The following is a 19206-nucleotide window of genomic DNA, read 5'->3' on the forward strand; positions in this document are numbered from 1 at the left end:
GGGTTCCTGATAAATATCTCCCATGGGTGGGAGGGAGGCCCTGACATTCTGATAAATATCTCACTTAGGTGGGAGGGAGAGACCCTTACGTTCTGATAAATATCTCCCATGAGTGGAGGGAGAGACCCTGAGTGTTTGTAATAAATATCTCCCATGGGTGGGAGGAAGACCCTGACATTCTGACAAATATCTTCCATGGGATGTGAGGGAGAGACCCTGGCGTTCTGATTAATATCTCCCATGGGTGGAAGAGAGAGACCCTCAGGGTTCTGAGAAATATCTCCCATGAGTGGAAGGGAGAGACTCTGGCGTTCTGATAAACATATCCCATGGGTGGGAGGGAGATTCGCTCAGGGATTGTAATAAATATCGCCCATGGGTGGAAGGGACAACCTGAAGATCTGATAAATATCGGCAATGGGTGGAAGGGAGAGACCCCAAGGGTTCCTGATAAATATCTCCAATGGGTGGAAGGGAGAGACCCTTATGTTCTGATAATTATCTCCCATGGGTGGAAGGGAGAGACTACGACGTTCTGATAAATATCTACCATGGGTGGAAGGGAATGACTCTGAGTTGTGATAAATACCCCCATGGGTGGGAGGGAGAGACCCTGAGGGATTGCAATAAATATCTCCCATGGGTGGGAGGGACACCATGACGTTCTGATAAATATTGCCCATGGGTGGGAGGGAGACCCTGACGTTCTGATAAATATCTCCCATGGGTGGAAGGGAGAGACCCTGATGTTCAGATAAATATCTCCCATGGGTGGGAGGGAGAGACCCTGAGGGTGGTGATAAATATCCCCCATGAGTGGGAGGGAGAGACCCTGACGTTCAGATAAATATCTCCCTTGGGTGGGATGGAGAGACCCTGAGGTTTGAGATAAATATCCCCCATGAGTGGGAGGGAGAGACCCTGACGTTCAGATAAATATCTCGCATGGGTGGGAGTGACACCCTGATATTCTGATAAATATCTCCCATGGGTGGAAGGGAGAGACCCTCATGTTCTGATAAATATCTCCCATGGGTGGGAGAGAGAATCCCCAAGGGTTCCTGTTAAATATCTCCCATAGGTGGGAGGAAGGCCCTGACATTCTGATAAATATCTCACTTGGGATGGGAGGGAGAGACCCTGACGTTCTGATAAATATCTCCCATGGGTGGAAGAGAGAGACCCTCAGGGTTCTGATAAATATCTCCCATGGGTGGGAGGGAGATTCGCTCAGGGATTGTAATAAATATCGCCCATGGGTGGAAGGGACACCCTGAAGATCTGATAAATATCGGCCATGGGTGGAAGGGAGAGACCCCAAGGGTTCCTGATAAATATCTCCCATGGGTGGCAGGGAGGCCCTGACGTTCTGATAAATATCTCAGTTGGGTGGGAGGGAGAGACCCTTACGTTCTGATAAATATCTCCCATGAGTGGAGGGAGAGACCCTGAGGGTTTGTAATAAATATCTCCCATGGGTGGCAGGGAGACCCTGACATTCTGAAAATATCTCCCATGGGATGTGAGGGAGAGGCCCTGACGTTCTGATAAATATCTCCCATGGGTGGAAGGGAGAGACCCTTATGTTCTGATAAATATCTCCCATGGGTGGAAGGGAGAGACCCTGACGTTCTGATAAATATCTCCCATCGGTGGGAGGGAGAGACCCTGACGTTCAGATAAATATCTGCGATGGGTAGAAGGGAGAGACCCTGACGTTGAGATAAATATCTCCCATGGGTGGAAGGGAGAGACCCTGACGTTCTGATAAATATCTCCCGTGGGTGGGAGGGAGAGACTCCGAAGTTTAGAGAAATATCTCCCATGGTTGGAAGGGAGACTCTGACGTTCTGATAAATATCTCCCATCAGTTTAAGGGAGAGACCCTGGGGGTTCTGATAAATATCTCCCATGGGTGGGAGGGAGACCCTGACGTTCTGATAAATATCTCCCATGGGTGGGAGGGAGAGACCCTGACGTTCAGATAAATATCTGCGATGGGTGGAAGGGAGAGACCCTGAGGGTTCTGATAAATATCTCCCATGGGTGGGAGGGAGAGACCCTGACGTTGAGATAAATATCTCCCATGGGTGGAAGGGAGAGACCCTGACGTTCTGATAAATATCTCCCATGGGTGGGAGGGAGAGACCCTGATGTTCAGAGAAATATCTCCCATGGGTGGAAGGGAGACTCTGACGTTCTGATAAATATCTCCCATGGGTGGAAGGGAGAGACCCTGGGGGTTCTGATAAATATCTCCCATGGGTGGGAGGGAGAACCTGACGTTCTGATAAATATCTCCCATGGGTGGGAGGGAGACCCTGACGTTCTGATAAATATCTCCCATGGGTGGCAGGGAGAGACCCTGAGGTTCTGATAAATATCTCCCATGGGTGGAAGGGAGAGACCCTGACGTTCTGATAAATATCTCCCATGGGTGGGAGGGAGAGACCCTGAGGGTTTGTAATAAATATCGCCCATGGGTGGAAGGGAGACCCTGACGTTCTGATAAATATCTCCCATGGGTGGAAGGGAGAGACCCTGACGTTCTGATAAATATCTCCCATGGGTGGAAGGGAGAGACCCTGGGGGTTCTGATAAATATCTCCCATGGGTGGAAGGGAGAGACCCTGACGGTTTGTAATAAATTTCTCACATGGGTGGGAGGGAGACCCTGACATTCTGACAAATATCTCCCATGGGATGTGAGGGAGAGACCCTGACGTTCTGATAAATATCTCCCATGGGTGGAAGAGAGAGACCCTCAGGGTTCTGATAAATATCTCCCATGGGTGGGAGGGAGAGACCCTGAGGGTTTGTAATAAATATCGCCCATGGGTGGAAGGGACACCCTGAAGATCTGATAAATATCTCCCATGGGAGGTGAGGGAGAGATCCTGGCGTTCTGATAAACACCTCCCATGGGTGGGAGGGACACCCTGAAGATCTGATAAATATCGGCCATGGGTGGAAGGGAGAGACCCCAAGGGTTCCTGATAAATATCTCCCATGGCTGGGAGGGAGGCCCTGACGTTCTGATAAATATCTCCCATGGGTGGAAGGGAGAGACCCTTATGTTCTGATAAATATCTCCCATGGGTGGAAGTGAGAGACCCTGAGGTTTTGTAATAAATATCTCCCATGGGTGGGAGGGACACCCTGACGTTCTGATAAATATTGCCCATGGGTGGGAGGGAGACCCTGACGTTCTGATAAATATCTCCCATGGGTGGAAGGGAGAGACCCTGGGGGTTCTGATAAATATCTCTCATGGTTGGAAGGGAGAGACCCTGATGTTCAGATAAATATCTCCCATGGGTGGGAGGGACACCCTGACATTCTGATAAATATCTCCCATGGGTGGGAGGGAGAGACCCTGAGGGTTGTGATAAATATCCCCCATGAGTGGGAGGGAGAGACCCTGACGTTCAGATAAATATCTCCCATGGGTGGGAGGGAGAGACCCTGAGGGTTGTGATAAATATCCCCCATGAGTGGGAGGGAGAACCCTGACGTTCAGATAAATATCTCCCATGTGTGGGAGGGACACCCTGACATTCTGATAAATATCTCCCATGAGTGGAGGGAGAGACCCTGAGGGTTTGTAATAAATATCTCCCATGGGTGGGAGGGAGACCCTGACATTCTGACAAATATCTCCCATGGGATGTGAGGGAGAGACCCTGACGTTCTGATAAATATCTCCCATGGGTGGAAGGGAGAGACCCTTATGTTCTGATAAATATCTCCCATGGGTGAAAGGGAGAGACCATGACGTTCTGATAAATATCTCCCATGTGATGGGAGGGAGAGTCCCTGACATTCAGATAAATATCTGCGATGGGTATAAGGGAGAGACCCTGACGTTCAGATAAATATCTCCCATGGGTGGAAGGGAGAGACCCTGACGTTCTGATAAATATCTCCCGTGGGTGGGAGGGAGAGACTCCGAAGTTTAGAGAAATATCTCCCTGTGTGGAAGGGAAGCTCTGACGTTCTAATAAATATCTCCCATGGATGGAAGGGAGAGACCCTGGGGGTTCTGATAAATATCTCCCATGGGTGGGAGGGAGAGACCCTGACGTTCAGATAAATATCTGCGATGGGTATAAGGGAGAGACCCTGAGGGTTCTGATAAATATCTCCTATGGGTGGGAGGGAGTGACCCTGACGTTCAGATAAATATCTCCCATGGGTGGGAGGGACAGACCCTGAGGGTTGTGATAAATATCCCCCATGAGTGGGAGAGAGAGACCCTGACGTTCAGATAAATATCTCCCATGGGTGGGAGGGAGAGACCCTGAGGGTTGTGATAAATATCCCCCATGAGTGGGAGGGAGAGACCCTGACGTTCAGATAAATATCTCCCATGTGTGGGAGGGACACCCTGACATTCTGATAAATACCTCCCATGGGTGGAAGGGAGAGACCCTTACCTTTTGATGAATATCTCCCATGGGTGGAAGGGAGAGACCCTGACGTTCTGATAAATATCTCCCATGGGTGGGAGGGAGAGACCCTGGGGGTTCTGATAAATATCTCCCATGGGTGGGAAGGAGACCCTGACGTTCTGATAAACATCTCCCATGGGTGGGGGGGAGAGCCCCTGAGGGTTTGTAATAAATATCTCCCATGGGTGGGAGGGAGACCCTGACATTCTGATAAATATCGCCCATGGGTGTGAGGGAGACCCTGATGTTCTGATAAATATCTCCCATTGGTGGGAGGGAGAGACCCTGACGTTCTGATAAATATCTCCCATGGGTGGAAGGGAGAGACCCTGATGTTCAGATAAATATCTCCCATGGGTGGGAGGGAGAGACCATGAGGGTGGTGATAAATATCCCCCATGAGTGGGAGGGAGAGACCCTGACGTTCAGATAAATATCTCCCTTGGGTGGGATGGAGAGACCCTGAGGGTTGAGATAAATATCCCACATGAGTGGGAGGGAGAGATCCTGATGTTCAGATAAATATCTCGCATGGGTGGGAGTGACACCCTGACATTCTGATAAATATCTCCCATGGGTGGAAGGGAGAGACCCTCATGTTCTGATAAATATCTCCCATGGGTGGGAGAGAGAGACCCCAAGGGTTCCTGATAAATATCTCCCATTGGTGGGAGGAAGGCCCTGACATTCTGATAAATATCTCACTTGGGTGGGAGGGAGAGACCCTTACGTTCTGATAAATATCTCCCATGGGTGGAAGAGAGAGACCCTCAGGGTTCTGATAAATATCTCCCATGGGTTGGAGGGAGATTCGCTCAGGGATTGTAATAAATATCGCCCATGGGTGGAAGGGACACCCTGAAGATCTGATAAATATCGGCAATGGGTGGAATGGAGAGACCCCAAGGGTTCCTGATAAATATCTCCCATGGGTAGCAGGGAGGCCCTGACGTTCTGATAAATATCTCAGTTGGGTGGGAGGGAGAGACCCTTACGTTCTGATAAATATCTCCCATGAGTGGAAGGAGAGACCCTGAGGGTTTGTAATAAATATCTCCCATGGGTAGGAGGGAGACCCTGACATTCTGACAAATATCTCCCATGGGATTTGAGGGAGAGACCCTGATGTTCTGATAAATATCTCCCATGGGTGGAAGGTAGAGACCCTTATGTTCTGATAAATATCTCCCATGGGTGGAAGGGAGAGACTACGACGTTCTGATAAATATCTCCCATGTGTGGGAGGGAGAGACCCTGACGTTCAGATAAATATCTCCCATGGGTGGAAGGGAGAGACCCTGACGTTCTGATAAATATCTCCCGTGGGTGGGAGGGAGAGACTCCGAAGTTTAGAGAAATATCTCCCTGTGTGGAAGGGAAGCTCTGACGTTCTAATAAATATCTCCCATGGATGGAAGGGAGAGACCCTGGGGGTTCTGATAAATATTTCCCATGGGTTGGAGGGAGACCCTGACATTCTGATAAATATCTCCCATGTGATGGGAGGGAGAGACCCTGACGTTCAGATAAATATCTGCGATGGGTATAAGGGAGAGACCCTGAGGGTTCTGATAAATATCTCCCATGGGTGGAAGGGAGAGACCCCGACGTTCTGATAAATATCGCCCATGGGTGTGAGGGAGACCCAGATGTTCTGATAAATATCTCCCATTGGTGGGAGGGAGAGACCCTGACGTTCTGATAAATATCTCCCATGGGTGGAAGGGAGAGACCCTGATGTTCAGATAAATATCTCCCATGGGTGGGAGGGAGAGACCCTGACGGTGGTGATAAATATCCCCCATGAGTGGGAGGGAGAGACCCTGACGTTCAGATAAATATCTCCCTTGGGTGGGATGGAGAGACCCTGAGGGTTGAGATAAATATCCCCCATGGGTGGAAGGGAGAGACCATGACGTTCTGATAAATATCTCCCATGTGATGGGAGGGAGAGACCCTGACGTTCAGATAAATATCTGCGATGGGTATAAGGGAGAGACCCTGTCGTTCAGATAAATATCTCCCATGGGTGGAAGGGAGAGACCCTGACGTTCTGATAAATATCTCCCGTGGGTGGGAGGGAGAGACCCTGGGGGTTCTGATAAATATCTCCCATGGGTGGGAGGGAGGCCCTGACGTTCTGATAAATATCTCCCATGTGATGGGAGGGAGAGACCCTGACGTTCAGATAAATATCTGCGATGGGTATAAGGGAGAGACCCTGAGGGTTCTGATAAATATCTCCTATGGGTGGGAGGGAGAGACCCTGACGTTCAGATAAATATCTCCCATGGGTGGAAGGGAGAGACCCTGACGTTCTGATAAATATCTCCCATGGGTGGGAGGGAGAGACTCCGATGTTCAGAGAAATATCTCCCTGTGTGGAAGAGAAGCTCTGACGTTCTAATAAATATCTCCCATGGATGGAAGGGAGAGACCCTGGGGGTTCTGATAAATATCTCCCATGGGTGGGAGGGAGACCCTGACGTTCTGATAAATATCTCCCATGGGTGGGAGGGAGACCCTGACGTTCTGATAAATATCTCGCATGGGTGGCAAGGAGAGACCCTGGGTTCTGATAAATATCTCCCATGGGTGGAAAGGTGGGATCTTGACGTTCTGATAAATATCTCCCATGGGTGGAAGGGAGAGACCCTGACGGTTTGTAATAAATATCTCCCATGGGTGGGAGGGAGACCCTGACATTCTGACAAATATCTCCCATGGGATGTGAGGGAGAGACCCTGACGTTCTGATAAATATCTCCCATGGGTGGAAGAGAGATACCCTGGGGGTTCTGATAAATATCTCCCATGGGTGGAAGGGAGAGACCCTGACGGTTTGTAATAAATATCTCCCATGGGTGGGAGGGAGACTCTGACATTCTGACAAATATCTCCCATGGGATGTGAGGGAGAGACCCTGACGTTCTGATAAATATCTCCCATGGGTGGAAGAGAGAGACCCTCAGGGTTCTGTTAAATATCCCCCATGGGTGGAAGGGAGAGATCCTGGCGTTCTGATAAACATCTCCATGGGTGGGAGGGAGAGACCCAGAGGGTTTGTAATAAATATCGCCCATGGGTGGAAGGGACACCCTGAAGATCTGATAAATATCGGCAATGGGTGGAAGGGAGAGACCCCAAGGGTTCCTGATAAATATCTCCCATGGGTGGCAGGGAGGCCCTGACGTTCTGATAAATATCTCCCATGGGTGGAAGGGAGAGACCCTTATGTTCTGATAAATATCTCCCATGGGTGGAAGGGAGAGACCCTTATGTTCTGATAAATATCTACCATGGGTGGAAGGGAGTGACTCTGAGTTCTGATAAATACCCCCATGGGTGGGAGGGAGAGACCCTGAGGTTTTGTAATAAATATCTCCCATGGGTGGGAGGGACACCCTGACGTTCTGATAAATATTGCCCATGGGTGGGAGGGAGACCCTGATGTTCTGATAAATATCTCCCATGGGTGGAAGGGAGAGACCCTGGGGGTTCTGATAAATATCTCTCATGGTTGGAAGGGAGAGACCCTGATGTTCAGATAAATATCTCCCATGGGTAGGAGGGACACCCTGACATTCTGATAAATATCTCCCATGGGTGGGAGGGAGAGACCCTGAGGGTTGTGATAAATATCCCCCATGAGTGGGAGGGAGAGACCCTGACGTTCAGATAAATATCTCCCATGGGTGGGAGGGAGAGACCCTGAGGGTTGTGATAAATATCCCCCATGAGTGGGAGGGAGAGACCCTGACGTTCAGATAAATATCTCCCATGGGTGGGAGGGACACCCTGACATTCTGATAAATATCTCCCATGGGTGGAAGGGAGAGACCCTTACCTTCTGATGAATATCTCCCATGGGTGGAAAGGAGAGACCCTGACGTCCTGATAAATATCTCCCATGGGTTGGAGGGAGAGACCCTGGGGGTTCTGATAAATATCTCCCATGGGTGGAAGGGAGAGACCCTGGCGTTCTGATAAATAGCTCCCATGGGTGGGAGGGAGAGACTCCTGAGGGTTTGTAATAAATATCTCCCATGGGTGGGAGACACCCTGACATTCTGATAAATATAGCCCATGGGTGTGAGGGAGACCCTGATGTTCTGATAAATATCTCCCATTGGTGGGAGGGAGAGACCCTGACGTTCTGATAAATATCTCTCATGGGTGGAAGGGAGAGGCCCTGAGGGTTCTGATGAATATCTCCCATGGGTGGATGGGAGACTCTGATGTTCTGATAAATATCTCCCATGGGTGGAAGGGAGAGACCCTTATGTTCTGATAAATATCTCCCATGGGTGGAAGGGAGAGACCATGACGTTCTGATAAATCTCTACCATGGGTGGAAGGGAGTGACCCTGAAGTTCTGATAAATACCCCCATGGGTGGGAGGGAGAGACCCTGAGGTTTTATAATAAATATCTCCCATGGGGTGGGAGGGACACCCTGACGTTCTGATAAATATTGCCCATGGGTGGGAGGGAGACCCTGACGTTCTGTTAAATATCTCCCATGGGTGGAAGGGAGAGACCCAGGGGGTTCTGTTAAATATCTCCCATGGGTGGAAGGGAGAGACCCAGGGGGTTCTGATAAATATCTCCCATGGGTGGGAGGGAGAGACCCTGAGGGTTGTGATAAATATCCCCCATGAGTGGGAGGGAGAGACCCTGACGTTCAGATAAATATCTCCCATGGGTGGGAGGGACACCCTGACATTCTGATAAATATCTCCCATGGGTGGAAGGGAGAGACCCTGATGTTCTGATAAATATCTCCCATGGGTGGAAGGGAGAGACCCTTACCTTCTGATGAATATTTCCCATGGGTGGAAAGGAGAGACCCTGACGTCCTGATAAATATCTCCCATGGGTGGGAGGGGAGACCCTGGGGGTTCTGATAAATATCTCCCATGGGTGGAAGGGAGAGACCCTGACGTTCTGATAAATAGCTCCCATGGGTGGGAGGGAGAGACTCCTGAGGGTTTGTAATAAATATCTCCCATGGGTGGGAGACACCCTGACATTCTGATAAATATCGCCCATGGGTGTGAGGGAGACCCTGATGTTCTGAAAAATATCTCCCATTGGTGGGAGGGAGAGACCCTGACGTTCTGATTAATATCTCTCATGGGTGGAAGGGAGAGTCCCTGAGGGCTCTGATGAATATCTCCCATGGGTGGATGGGAGACTCTGATGTTCTGATAAATATCTCCCATGGGTGGGAGGGAGACCCTGACGTTCTGATAAATATCTCCCATGGGTGGGAGGGAGTCCCTGACGTTCTTATAAATATCTCGCATGAGTGGCAAGGAGAGACCCTGGGTTCTGATAAATATCTCCCATGGGTGGAAAGGTGGGACCTTGACATGCTGATAAATATCTCCCATGGGTGGAAGGAAGAGACCCTGACGTTCTGATAAATATCTCCCATGGGTGGAAGGGAGAGACCCCAATGATTCTCTCAGTCATCCTCACAATCCTTTGTTGGGACTTGCAGTCAGATGCCCTGCTGTGCATTGCGTCGTGCACCTTGTTCTGGAGGAATGGTGATTTGTTTAGTGGCGTACATGTGTACGCTTGAGTGACTATGAACATGAAATTGAAATGGATAAATGCAGCGCATTTCTCCTTGTACCTTGTGTTACGTACCCCGTAACTGGGTTGCCAAACCAGCAGAAATGGATCACTCAGTTGGAGTCTGGATTACTGGAACTAAGAAAGTTTTATTAAAGAAATAAGCAACACAGTACTCTAATCAAAAGAATAATAAATGCAACAGTTCAGTAATGATACACATGTACACAGAACTAGGATAACAGAATCAATCAAGCTGTATCGTCGTCTGGGGTAAATGACCAGTTTCAAAGTGACGCAAAATTCAGTTCAATTGAGTTCAGTTCAGTTCACAGTAATCACTGCCATGGAGATGGACGGAGGTTGGGGGGGCGGGAAGGAGAGAGAGAGCAAAACAAATGAATATTCAAAAATGGCTTCTACACAGACCTTCGATATTCTTCGCAGTCAGCTTTCGGGCGAGCCCTTTGTAATGTCTTCTGAGGTCACCGACTGTGACCCCTCTGTTTTCAGATACGATCGCTCCTCTGCAGTGAACCTGGCACCCAGGCAAGGGCGGACACACACCAGGTTCCCGCCGATCGGACCTTTCCACCCTATGCGTCTATGGCTTGGTCCCGCGACCAGCCCTCCAAAACTCCCACCGACTTGTGGGAGGCGCACCGCTTCCAGGGTCTCGTTACCTCGGGTGGCGTGTGTTGTCTTGCCTTAGCGAACCTGTCCCTTTTTATCCCCCAGCTGGGGTATCGCCTGTCCATCACTTCAAACAGTTCAGGGTTCAAAGAGGAGCCGGTCTTGACAATTCCCAGACCGCTGTCTCCTTCCGTTAAGCTCTCCCGTCTCTTCATTAACACCTCCAAATGCTGCTCCATTGTCTTACTTATCTCTCTCTCCTGAAGACAGGTGGCAGATCAACTGTTGATCCCACTGGTGATAGCACAGGACAGTCAATATCTTAGTCTATGTGTACTTTCGTCACACTTGAGAAACATTTCTTCCCCAATCATTGCCACCAAGTTAACTCAAAAGCAAAGAGCCATCGATGCTGGTAAGTAGAAAGAAAACATCTTATTGCTGTTTCTGGAGTGTGTTCACATATTGCCAGACAATTTCTGTGCTTTCAGCAGACTTTGAAAGCAGTTTAAGTGGCTGTAGAAAGCCTAGAGCCTCCTCAAGCAAGAGGTTTGATTGATTTCCCTCCCTTTTACTAAGGGATCGAGCAGTTGCCGCTTTGGTGAAGAGGATTGTCTCGTCACAGGCTGGCACTAGAACCATAGAACCGTAGAAACTACAGCACAGAAACAGGCCCTTTGGCCCTTCTTGGCTGTGCCGAACCATTTTCTGCCTAGTCCCACTGACCTGCACACGGACCATATCCCTCCATACACCTCCCATCCATGTATCTGTCCAATTTATTCTTAAATGTTAAAAAAGAACCCGCATTTACCACCTCGTCCGGCAGCTCATTCCATACTCCCACCACTCTCTGTGTGAAGAAGCCCCCGCTAATGTTCCCTTTAAACTTTTCCCCCCTCACCCTTAACCCATGTCCTCTGGTTTTTTTCTCCCCTTTCCTCAGTGGAAAAAGCCTGCTTGCATTCACTCTATCTATACGCATCATAATTTTATATACCTCTATCAAATCTCTGCTCATTCTTCTACGCTCCAGGGAATAAAGTCCTAACCTATTCAACCTTTCTCTGTAACTGAGTTTCTCAAGTCCCGGCAACATCCTTGTAAACCTTCTCTGCACTCTTTCAAAACAAGGCAGTTGCTGTGTCCTTGCTCTTTCCAGGTTTGTTTCATTTCGCATCAGCCCCTTTTCCCAGTGTTACAGCTGCTGGAGCAGAGTTGGATGTAAACTGAAGGGTCTCAGTTGACACAGACAATAAACACTTATTACTTTCTCACATAAAATAAAACCAAAATTGCAGAAAATACTCAGCGCATCATAAACACAAGAGATTCTGGATTACCAAAGCCTACCTGTGCGTCTGGGGAGAGACTAAAAGCATTGTAGCAGAATCAGTGCATTGTCAGTGGTTCTTCCCATCCATCCAGTAATTATTAACCCCCCCACCCCCACACCATCAGGCAGGAGGTACCATAGTATTCGGACAAGGACTGCTGGGATGGGAAACAGCTTCCTTCCCCAGGCTGTAAGAAATCCCTGCTACCACCCAGGAAATCCAGAGTGACACACACAAAATGCTGGAGGAACTCAGCAGGTCAGGCAACATCTACGGAAATGAATAAACAGGCAAAGTTTCAGGCCAAAACTTTCAGCATGCTGATAGTCTCGGCCTTAGAGGTTGACTCAGAAGTCCTGCTGACTTCCTCGGGTATTTTGTGTGTTTTGGTTTTGTTCTTTTTGTATTTTCCTTATTTCATTCTGTATGATATTTTGTGAATATGTATTTTCTGAGCTACAGTAAAGGTATTCCAGGCCAAGCCCTTCGTCAGGACCGGACAGGAAGAGGGAAGGTGCCAGAATAAGGAGGTGGTGGGAGGGGAAGGAGGACAAGCTCGGAGGTGTTGGGTGAAGCGAGGTGGGTAGGAAAAGGTACAAGGCTGGAGAGGAAGGAATCTGATGGGAGAGGTGGGTGGTCCATGGGAGAAAGGGAAGGAGGACGGGCACCAGGGGAAGGTGATAGGCAGGCAGGCAGAAGAGGTAAGGGGCCAGAGTGAGGAGCAGAGGAAATAAAAACACTGGAAGAAGAAATCGATGTTCATACCATGAGGTCAGAATATGAAGTACATCAGGTAAAATTATCAGAATGAGAATCAGAATCAGGTTTATTATCACCGGCATGTGACGTGACATTTGTTAACTTAGCAGCAGCAGTTCAAAGCAGTACCTAATCTAGCAGCGAGAGAAAAAAATAAAACATAATAAATAAACAAGTAAATCAATTACAGTATATTGAATAGATTTTTAAAAAATGTGCAAAAACAGAAATACTATATATTAAAAAAAAGGTGGTGTCCAAGGGTTCAATGTCCATTTAGGAATCGGATGGCAGCGGGGAAGAAGCTGTTCCTGAATCGCTGAGTGTGTGCCTTCAGGCTTCTGTATCTCCTACTTGATAGTAATGGTGAGAAAAGGGCATGCCCTGGGTGCTGGAGGTCCTTAATAATGGATGCTGCCTTTCTGAGACACTGCTCCCTGAAGATGTCCCGGGCATTTTGTAGGCTAGTGCCCAAGATGGAGCTGACTAGATTTACAACCTTCTGCAGCTTCTTTGGCTCCTGCGTAGTAGCCCCCCACCCCCCATATCAGACAGTGATGCAGCCTGTTAGAATGCTCTCCACAGTACATCTATAGAAGCTTTTGAGTGTATTTGTTCACATGCCAAATCTCTTCAAACTCCTAATAAAATATAGCCGCTGACTTGCCTTCTTTATGACTACATCAATGTGTTGGGACCAGGTTAGATCCTCAGAGATCTTGCCACGCAGGAACTTGAAACTGCTCACTCTCTCCACTTCTGATCCCTCTATGAGGATTGGTATGTGTTCCTTCATCTTACTCTTCCTGGTCCACAATCAGCTCTTTCGTCTTACTGACATTGAGTGCCAGGTTGTGCTGTGACACCACTCCACCAGTTGACATATCTCACTCCTGTACACCCTCTCGTCAGCACCGAGATTCTACTGACAATGGTTGTATCATCAGCAAATTTGTAGATGGTAGTTGAACTATGCTTAGCCACACAGTCATCTGTATACAGAGAGTAGAGCAGTGGGCTAAGCACACACCCCTGAGGTGCGTCAGTGTTGATCGTCAGTGAGGAGGATACATTATCACCAATCCGCACAGATTGTGGTCTTCTGGTTAGGAAGTCGAGGATCCAATTGCAGGGGGAGGTACAGAGGCCCAGGTTCTGCAACTTCTCAATCAGGATCGTGGGAATGATGGTATTAAATGCTGAGCTATAGTCGATGAACAGCATCCTGACTACAGTGGTTGTGTTGTCCAGGTGGTCTAAAACTGTGTGGACAGCCATGGAGATTGCGTCTGCCATTGGCCTATTGTGGTGATAGGCAAATTGCAATGGGTCCAGGTCGTTGCTGAGGCAGGAGTTCAGTCTAGTCATGACAAACCTCTCAAAGCATTTCTTCACTGTAGATGTGAGTGCTACCGGGTGATAGTCATTAAGGCAGCCCACATTATTCTTCTTTGGCACTGGTATAATTGTTGCTTTCTTGAAGCAAGTGGGAACTTACGCCCCTAGCAGTGAGAGGTTGAAAATGTTTTTGAATACGCTAGCTAGTTGGTTGGCACAGGTTTTCAGAGCCTTACCAGGTACTCCATCAGGACCTTCCGCCTTGTGAGGGATCACTCTCTTTCAAGACAGACTAACATTGGCCTCTAAGATTGAGATCACAGGGTCATCAAGTGAAGCAGGGATCCTCACAGCTGTAGTTGTGTTCTCCATTTCAAAGTGTGCATAGAAGGCGTTGAGTTCATCTGGTCATGAAGCATTGCTGCCATTCATACTACTGAACTTCGCTTTGAAGGAAGCAATGTCTTGCTGTCCCTGCCAGAGTTGATGTGCATCTGATACTGTCTCCAACTTCATTCGAAGTTGTCCCCTCGCCCTCGAAATAGCACTTCGCAAATCATACCTGGTTTTCTGGTAAGGGCCTGGGTTGCCAGACTTGAATGCCACAGATCTAGCCTTCAGCAGACAACGTAACTCCTGGTTCATCCACGGCTTTTGGTTTGGAAGTGTACAGTAAGTTTTTGCAGGCAAGACTAGCTTTATTTGTCACATTAGAAAGTGTTACGAGAATACACATAAAATTAAGATGTTTGCTGGCCTGGGCTAGCATCAGTGGCATCAGCAGTTGGTCTGCCACCTGCCCTCAGGGGAAGGAGAGATAAGGAACAATGGAGCAGCGTCTGGAGATGTGTAATGAAGGGATGTGGGAGGGAGAGCTGTCTGGAGCGGCTCCCCCCTTTGAACCCTGAACTGTTTGAAGTGATGGACAGGCGATACCCCAGCAGGGGGATAAAAAGGGACAGGTTCGCTAAGACAGACACACACGCCACCCGAGGTAACGAGACCCTGGAAGCGGTGCGCCTCTCACGAGTGGGTGAGAAGTACCGGACAACGCACAGGGTGGAAAGGTACGATCAGCGGGAACCCGGTGTGTGTCCGCCCTTGCCTGGGTGCCGGGTTCACTGCAGAGGATCGACCGCATCTGGAGGAGGGGTCACAGTCGGTGGCCTCAGGTGACATCACCAAGGACCCGCCCAAAAGTTGCTCGTGAGCATTCTCGCTGGTCTGTGAGTGAAGCTGTGCTGAATGATGAGTTGTTCTCTCTGTCTCTCTTCCCCCACCTTGTCCATCGCCATGGCAACGATTACTGCGAACTGAACTTTGAGTCATTTTGAAATTGGTCATTTACCCCTAGACAACGATAGAGCTTGATTGATGCTGTTATCTTAATTCTGTGCACATGTATGGTTATCATTGTTGAATTGTTGCATTTATTATCCTTTCGATTACTGTGTTGCTTGTTTCTTTAATAAAACTTTCTTAGTTCTAGTACTCCAGACTCCAACTGAGTGATCCATTTCTGCTGGTTTGGCAACCCAGTTACGGGGTACGTAACATAAGTGGGGTTCTCGTCCGCGATTTTGAACGCTAAATTTGGGACGGAGTAAATTGATTGGGTTAAAATTCCCGAAAGAAAGAAAAGACAAACAGCAGAAATGGAGGTTGAGGAATTTATAAAGGCGCCGACCTTGGAGGCATTAGAGGATGCCAGGAAATCGGAATTGATAGCTGTGGCCAAACGGGTGAATCTTGCTAAGGTGAAGTCGACAATGAGGAGAGAGGAGATACACAGAGCTATTGTAGAGCACTATGTATCTAAAGGTGTGTTTCCCCAAGGTGAGCTGGGGGAGGTGTCTATTGAAAAACCTGCTGGAGACGCGGTACAGATACAGCTGGAAAAACTGAGACTCGAGCACGAGTTCCGGGTACGGCAGTTAGAACACGAAGAGAAGCAGTTAGAAAGGCAGGAGAGAGAGTTAGAAAGGCGGGAGAAAGAGAGAGAGTTAGAAAGGCAGGAGAAAGAGAGAGAGTTAGAAAGGCAGGAGAGAGAGTTAGAAAGGCGGGAGAAAGAGAGAGAGTTAGAAAGGCAGGAGAAAGAGAGAGAGTTAGAAAGGCGGGAGAAAGAGAGAGAGTTAGAAAGGCAGGAGAAAGAGAGAGAGTTAGAAAGGCGGGAGAGAGAGAAAGAGTTAGAAAGGCGGGAGAGAGAGAAAGAGGTAGAAAGGCAAGAGAGAGAAAGACAGTTGGAGAGAGAAGAGAGAGAGAGGGACAGGCAGTTGGAGAGAGAGGAGAAACAGAGGGAAAGGGAATTTGAGCTGGAGAAGTTAAAGATAAGGGCCGAGCAGGGGCTCGTGCCGAACCAAGGTGGAGGGTTCCGGGCGACCCAGGAGGTTAGGCTGGTTCCCCCATTTGACGATACCGATGTGGATCGGTACTTTCTCCACTTCGAAAAAGTAGCTATAAGTCAGGACTGGCCGAGGGATAAGTGGGTTGTCTTACTTCAGAGTGTACTGAAAGGGAAAGCCCAACAAGCTTACTCCGCTTTATCCGCGGAAGATGCCCAGAAGTATGAGGTGGTGAAGGAGGCCATCCTCAGGATTTATGAGTTGGTCCCGGAGGCATACCGGCAGAGGTTCCGGAATGCGAGGAAGCGGTGGGACCGCACGTATTTGGAGTTTGCTCGCGAGATGCAAACATATTGTGAGCGTTGGTGCGCCTCGAAAGGGGTAGAGGGGGATTATGACAGACTGCTGCAGCTGATTCTGATTGAGCAGTTTAAAGGTTGTGTCCCTGAGGGTATGAGACCCTACCTCGATGAGAAAGAGGCAGCCACGTTAGCCGCAACTGCTAAGTTAGCGGATGAGTATGCGTTGACGCATAAAATGAAGGTTGCCCCGAGTAAAGGCTACCAGAAGGGTAGTCAGGACGGCGGGGAGAGTCCACCGGAAAAGTCAGAAAGTAAGCCGGGGACTAGTGAAAAGGATAAGGTAGACCGGGAGCAGTCTGGTAGGAAGTCTCCTGGGGTCGTCTGTTATAATTGTGGGAAAGTCGGACACTTTGCGTCCAGGTGCTTTGCCCCAAGGAAGGAGACGGGGAAAGGAAAAGCGGAAATTTTGAATGGCTGTATCGAGCTGTTAAGCGAACCGCTAGGGAAGGACAGGTCTGAAAAAGTACAGGAAGGGCGCGAGAGGTTTATCTCGGCCGGACTGGTGTCAGTGAAGGAGAGGTTAAAACCAGTTCCAGTGCGGATCTGGAGAGACACGGGAGCGTGTCAGTCATTGATACTGAAGAGTGTATTAGAGTTTAGCTCAGAGACCCAGACTGGGGAGGTAGAGGTCAAAGGTGTTGGGGAAGGGACAGAGTCAGTCCCTTTGCACCAGATACATTTACAGAGCAACCTGGTCTCTGGACTAGTCACGATTGGGGTGAGGTCCGAATTACCGATGAAAGACGTGGAAGTCTTGCTCGGTAATGACATCGCCGGAGGAATCGTGTTCCCAGTCGTGAGATTGACGGGTCAGCCTGCCAGCATGGAGGCCCCGCCCGCGATGGTGAATTTGGCTGAAACATTTCTGCCAACCTTGTATGAGACAGGGTGTAGTGAGATAAGAGGTAGTGAGGGAGCTGGGACGGACGTAGCAGTAGCCGGGAAAGAATTTGTGCAGACGCAGGAGCGAGACGAGGGGCTGATGGTTTTTGCCGAGACCGCTCTCTCTGACACAGCCTTGACAAGCTATTGTGCGGAGGAGGAGGTGCTAAGGAAGAAAGGGAAATCAAGTACAGTACCCGCAGATGAGGAATGGGGGGTGGTGCAAAAGAGTTATGGGGATGAGGTTTTTAACATGGCCCACGAGGTACCCCCCGGTGGACATTTTGCGGTGCTGGAGGAAACAGTTGGTGGAATCATGAAAGAGAGTTACCGGCTGCCCAGGGGGAAAAATGTTATTGATCATGACCGACGCGAACTGAGACGGTCACCGGCTTTTGATATGCTAACAAACCTAGTCGGTGTTAGCGTGGAAATCAATGAAGCTAGGGGCCCCTTGATAAGAGAAAAAAACCATTTTGAAAAGATTAGGATGGGATCGGTCAGATGGGAGAAGGCTATTGTTTTGGCCAGGTCTACTGATAAGGTCTCTCCCTTAATCCCCGAAGGAGTAATTAAACGACTCGCACCCATGTGTTTGATTGTCCCGAGGAAATGCAAAGAACTGGGACGTTGGGTTATGTCTGTTACAATAGGGCAGCCAAGCAAACAACACCCATATTTTTCGAGTAATTCAGTGACTAAAGGGCTGATGAACACAGAGGTGTGTATTGGCAATTTAATACGGCTGTCTGAAGCCAGCGTGATAGTGAGCCTTGGAAAAAATGAATTCGGCCACACGAAGGTCACTTACCTGGGAATTGTGGTGACACAGGGGCAGCTGGCAGTGATGCAAGCTACAGTGCAGGCTATCGCTGACCTCCCAACCCCGACAGACAAGAGGGCCCTCAGAAGGCTTTTGGAGATGGTGGGGTACTGCAGGAAGTTTTGCAATAACTCTGCGGTCAATACCCGTCCCCCTCCTACTAAGCCCTTGCGAGAGAAAATTGAGTCGGAATGGGACGACCCTTGTTATTGTGGTCCGGGACAAAACCAAATGAGAGGTTACATTGGTCGCAATTCATCAGTGTTTTTGGCCACTATGAAGTTTGCTGAGTTGGAGCCTGGTCTAAGGGATTATTAATAACACGTGTAAAAGGAACAGAAAATGTGATGACTGTCTGTCAAGGTGTTGACAGCTTCAAATTCTCTGTATTAGCTAAATAACTGTTAAAGATGTATATTGTGTATGTATCAGATAATGTAGTCATGTTTGTAATTTTTACCTCCCGGTAAAAATCCTTAAAGGGGGGAAGTGTTACGAGAATACACATAAAATTAAGATGTTTGCTGGCCTGGGCTAGCATCAGTGGCATCAGCAGTTGGTCTGCCACCTGCCCTCAGGGGAAGGAGAGATAAGGAACAATGGAGCAGCGTCTGGAGATGTGTAATGAAGGGATGTGGGAGGGAGAGCTGTCTGGAGCGGCTCCCCCCTTTGAACCCTGAACTGTTTGAAGTGATGGA

General features: G+C 48.8%; 1 protein-coding gene across 1 annotated transcript in view; it reads left to right on the forward strand.

The window, feature by feature from the left end:
* LOC134358250 (uncharacterized) overlaps positions 1-18987 on the forward strand; it is a 379599-nt gene extending 360612 nt beyond the window's left edge. The window contains exon 2 of the mRNA XM_063070266.1: positions 17426-18987. Coding sequence (XP_062926336.1) covers positions 17540-18826 — 1287 coding nt within the window. The 5' untranslated portion in view covers positions 17426-17539 and the 3' untranslated portion in view covers positions 18827-18987. The remainder of the gene's footprint in view (positions 1-17425) is intronic.
* The last annotated feature ends 219 nt before the right edge of the window (positions 18988-19206 follow it).

Source organism: Mobula hypostoma, chromosome 18 (assembly GCF_963921235.1).
Source record: "Mobula hypostoma chromosome 18, sMobHyp1.1, whole genome shotgun sequence".
NCBI classification, from domain to species: domain Eukaryota; kingdom Metazoa; phylum Chordata; class Chondrichthyes; order Myliobatiformes; family Myliobatidae; genus Mobula; species Mobula hypostoma.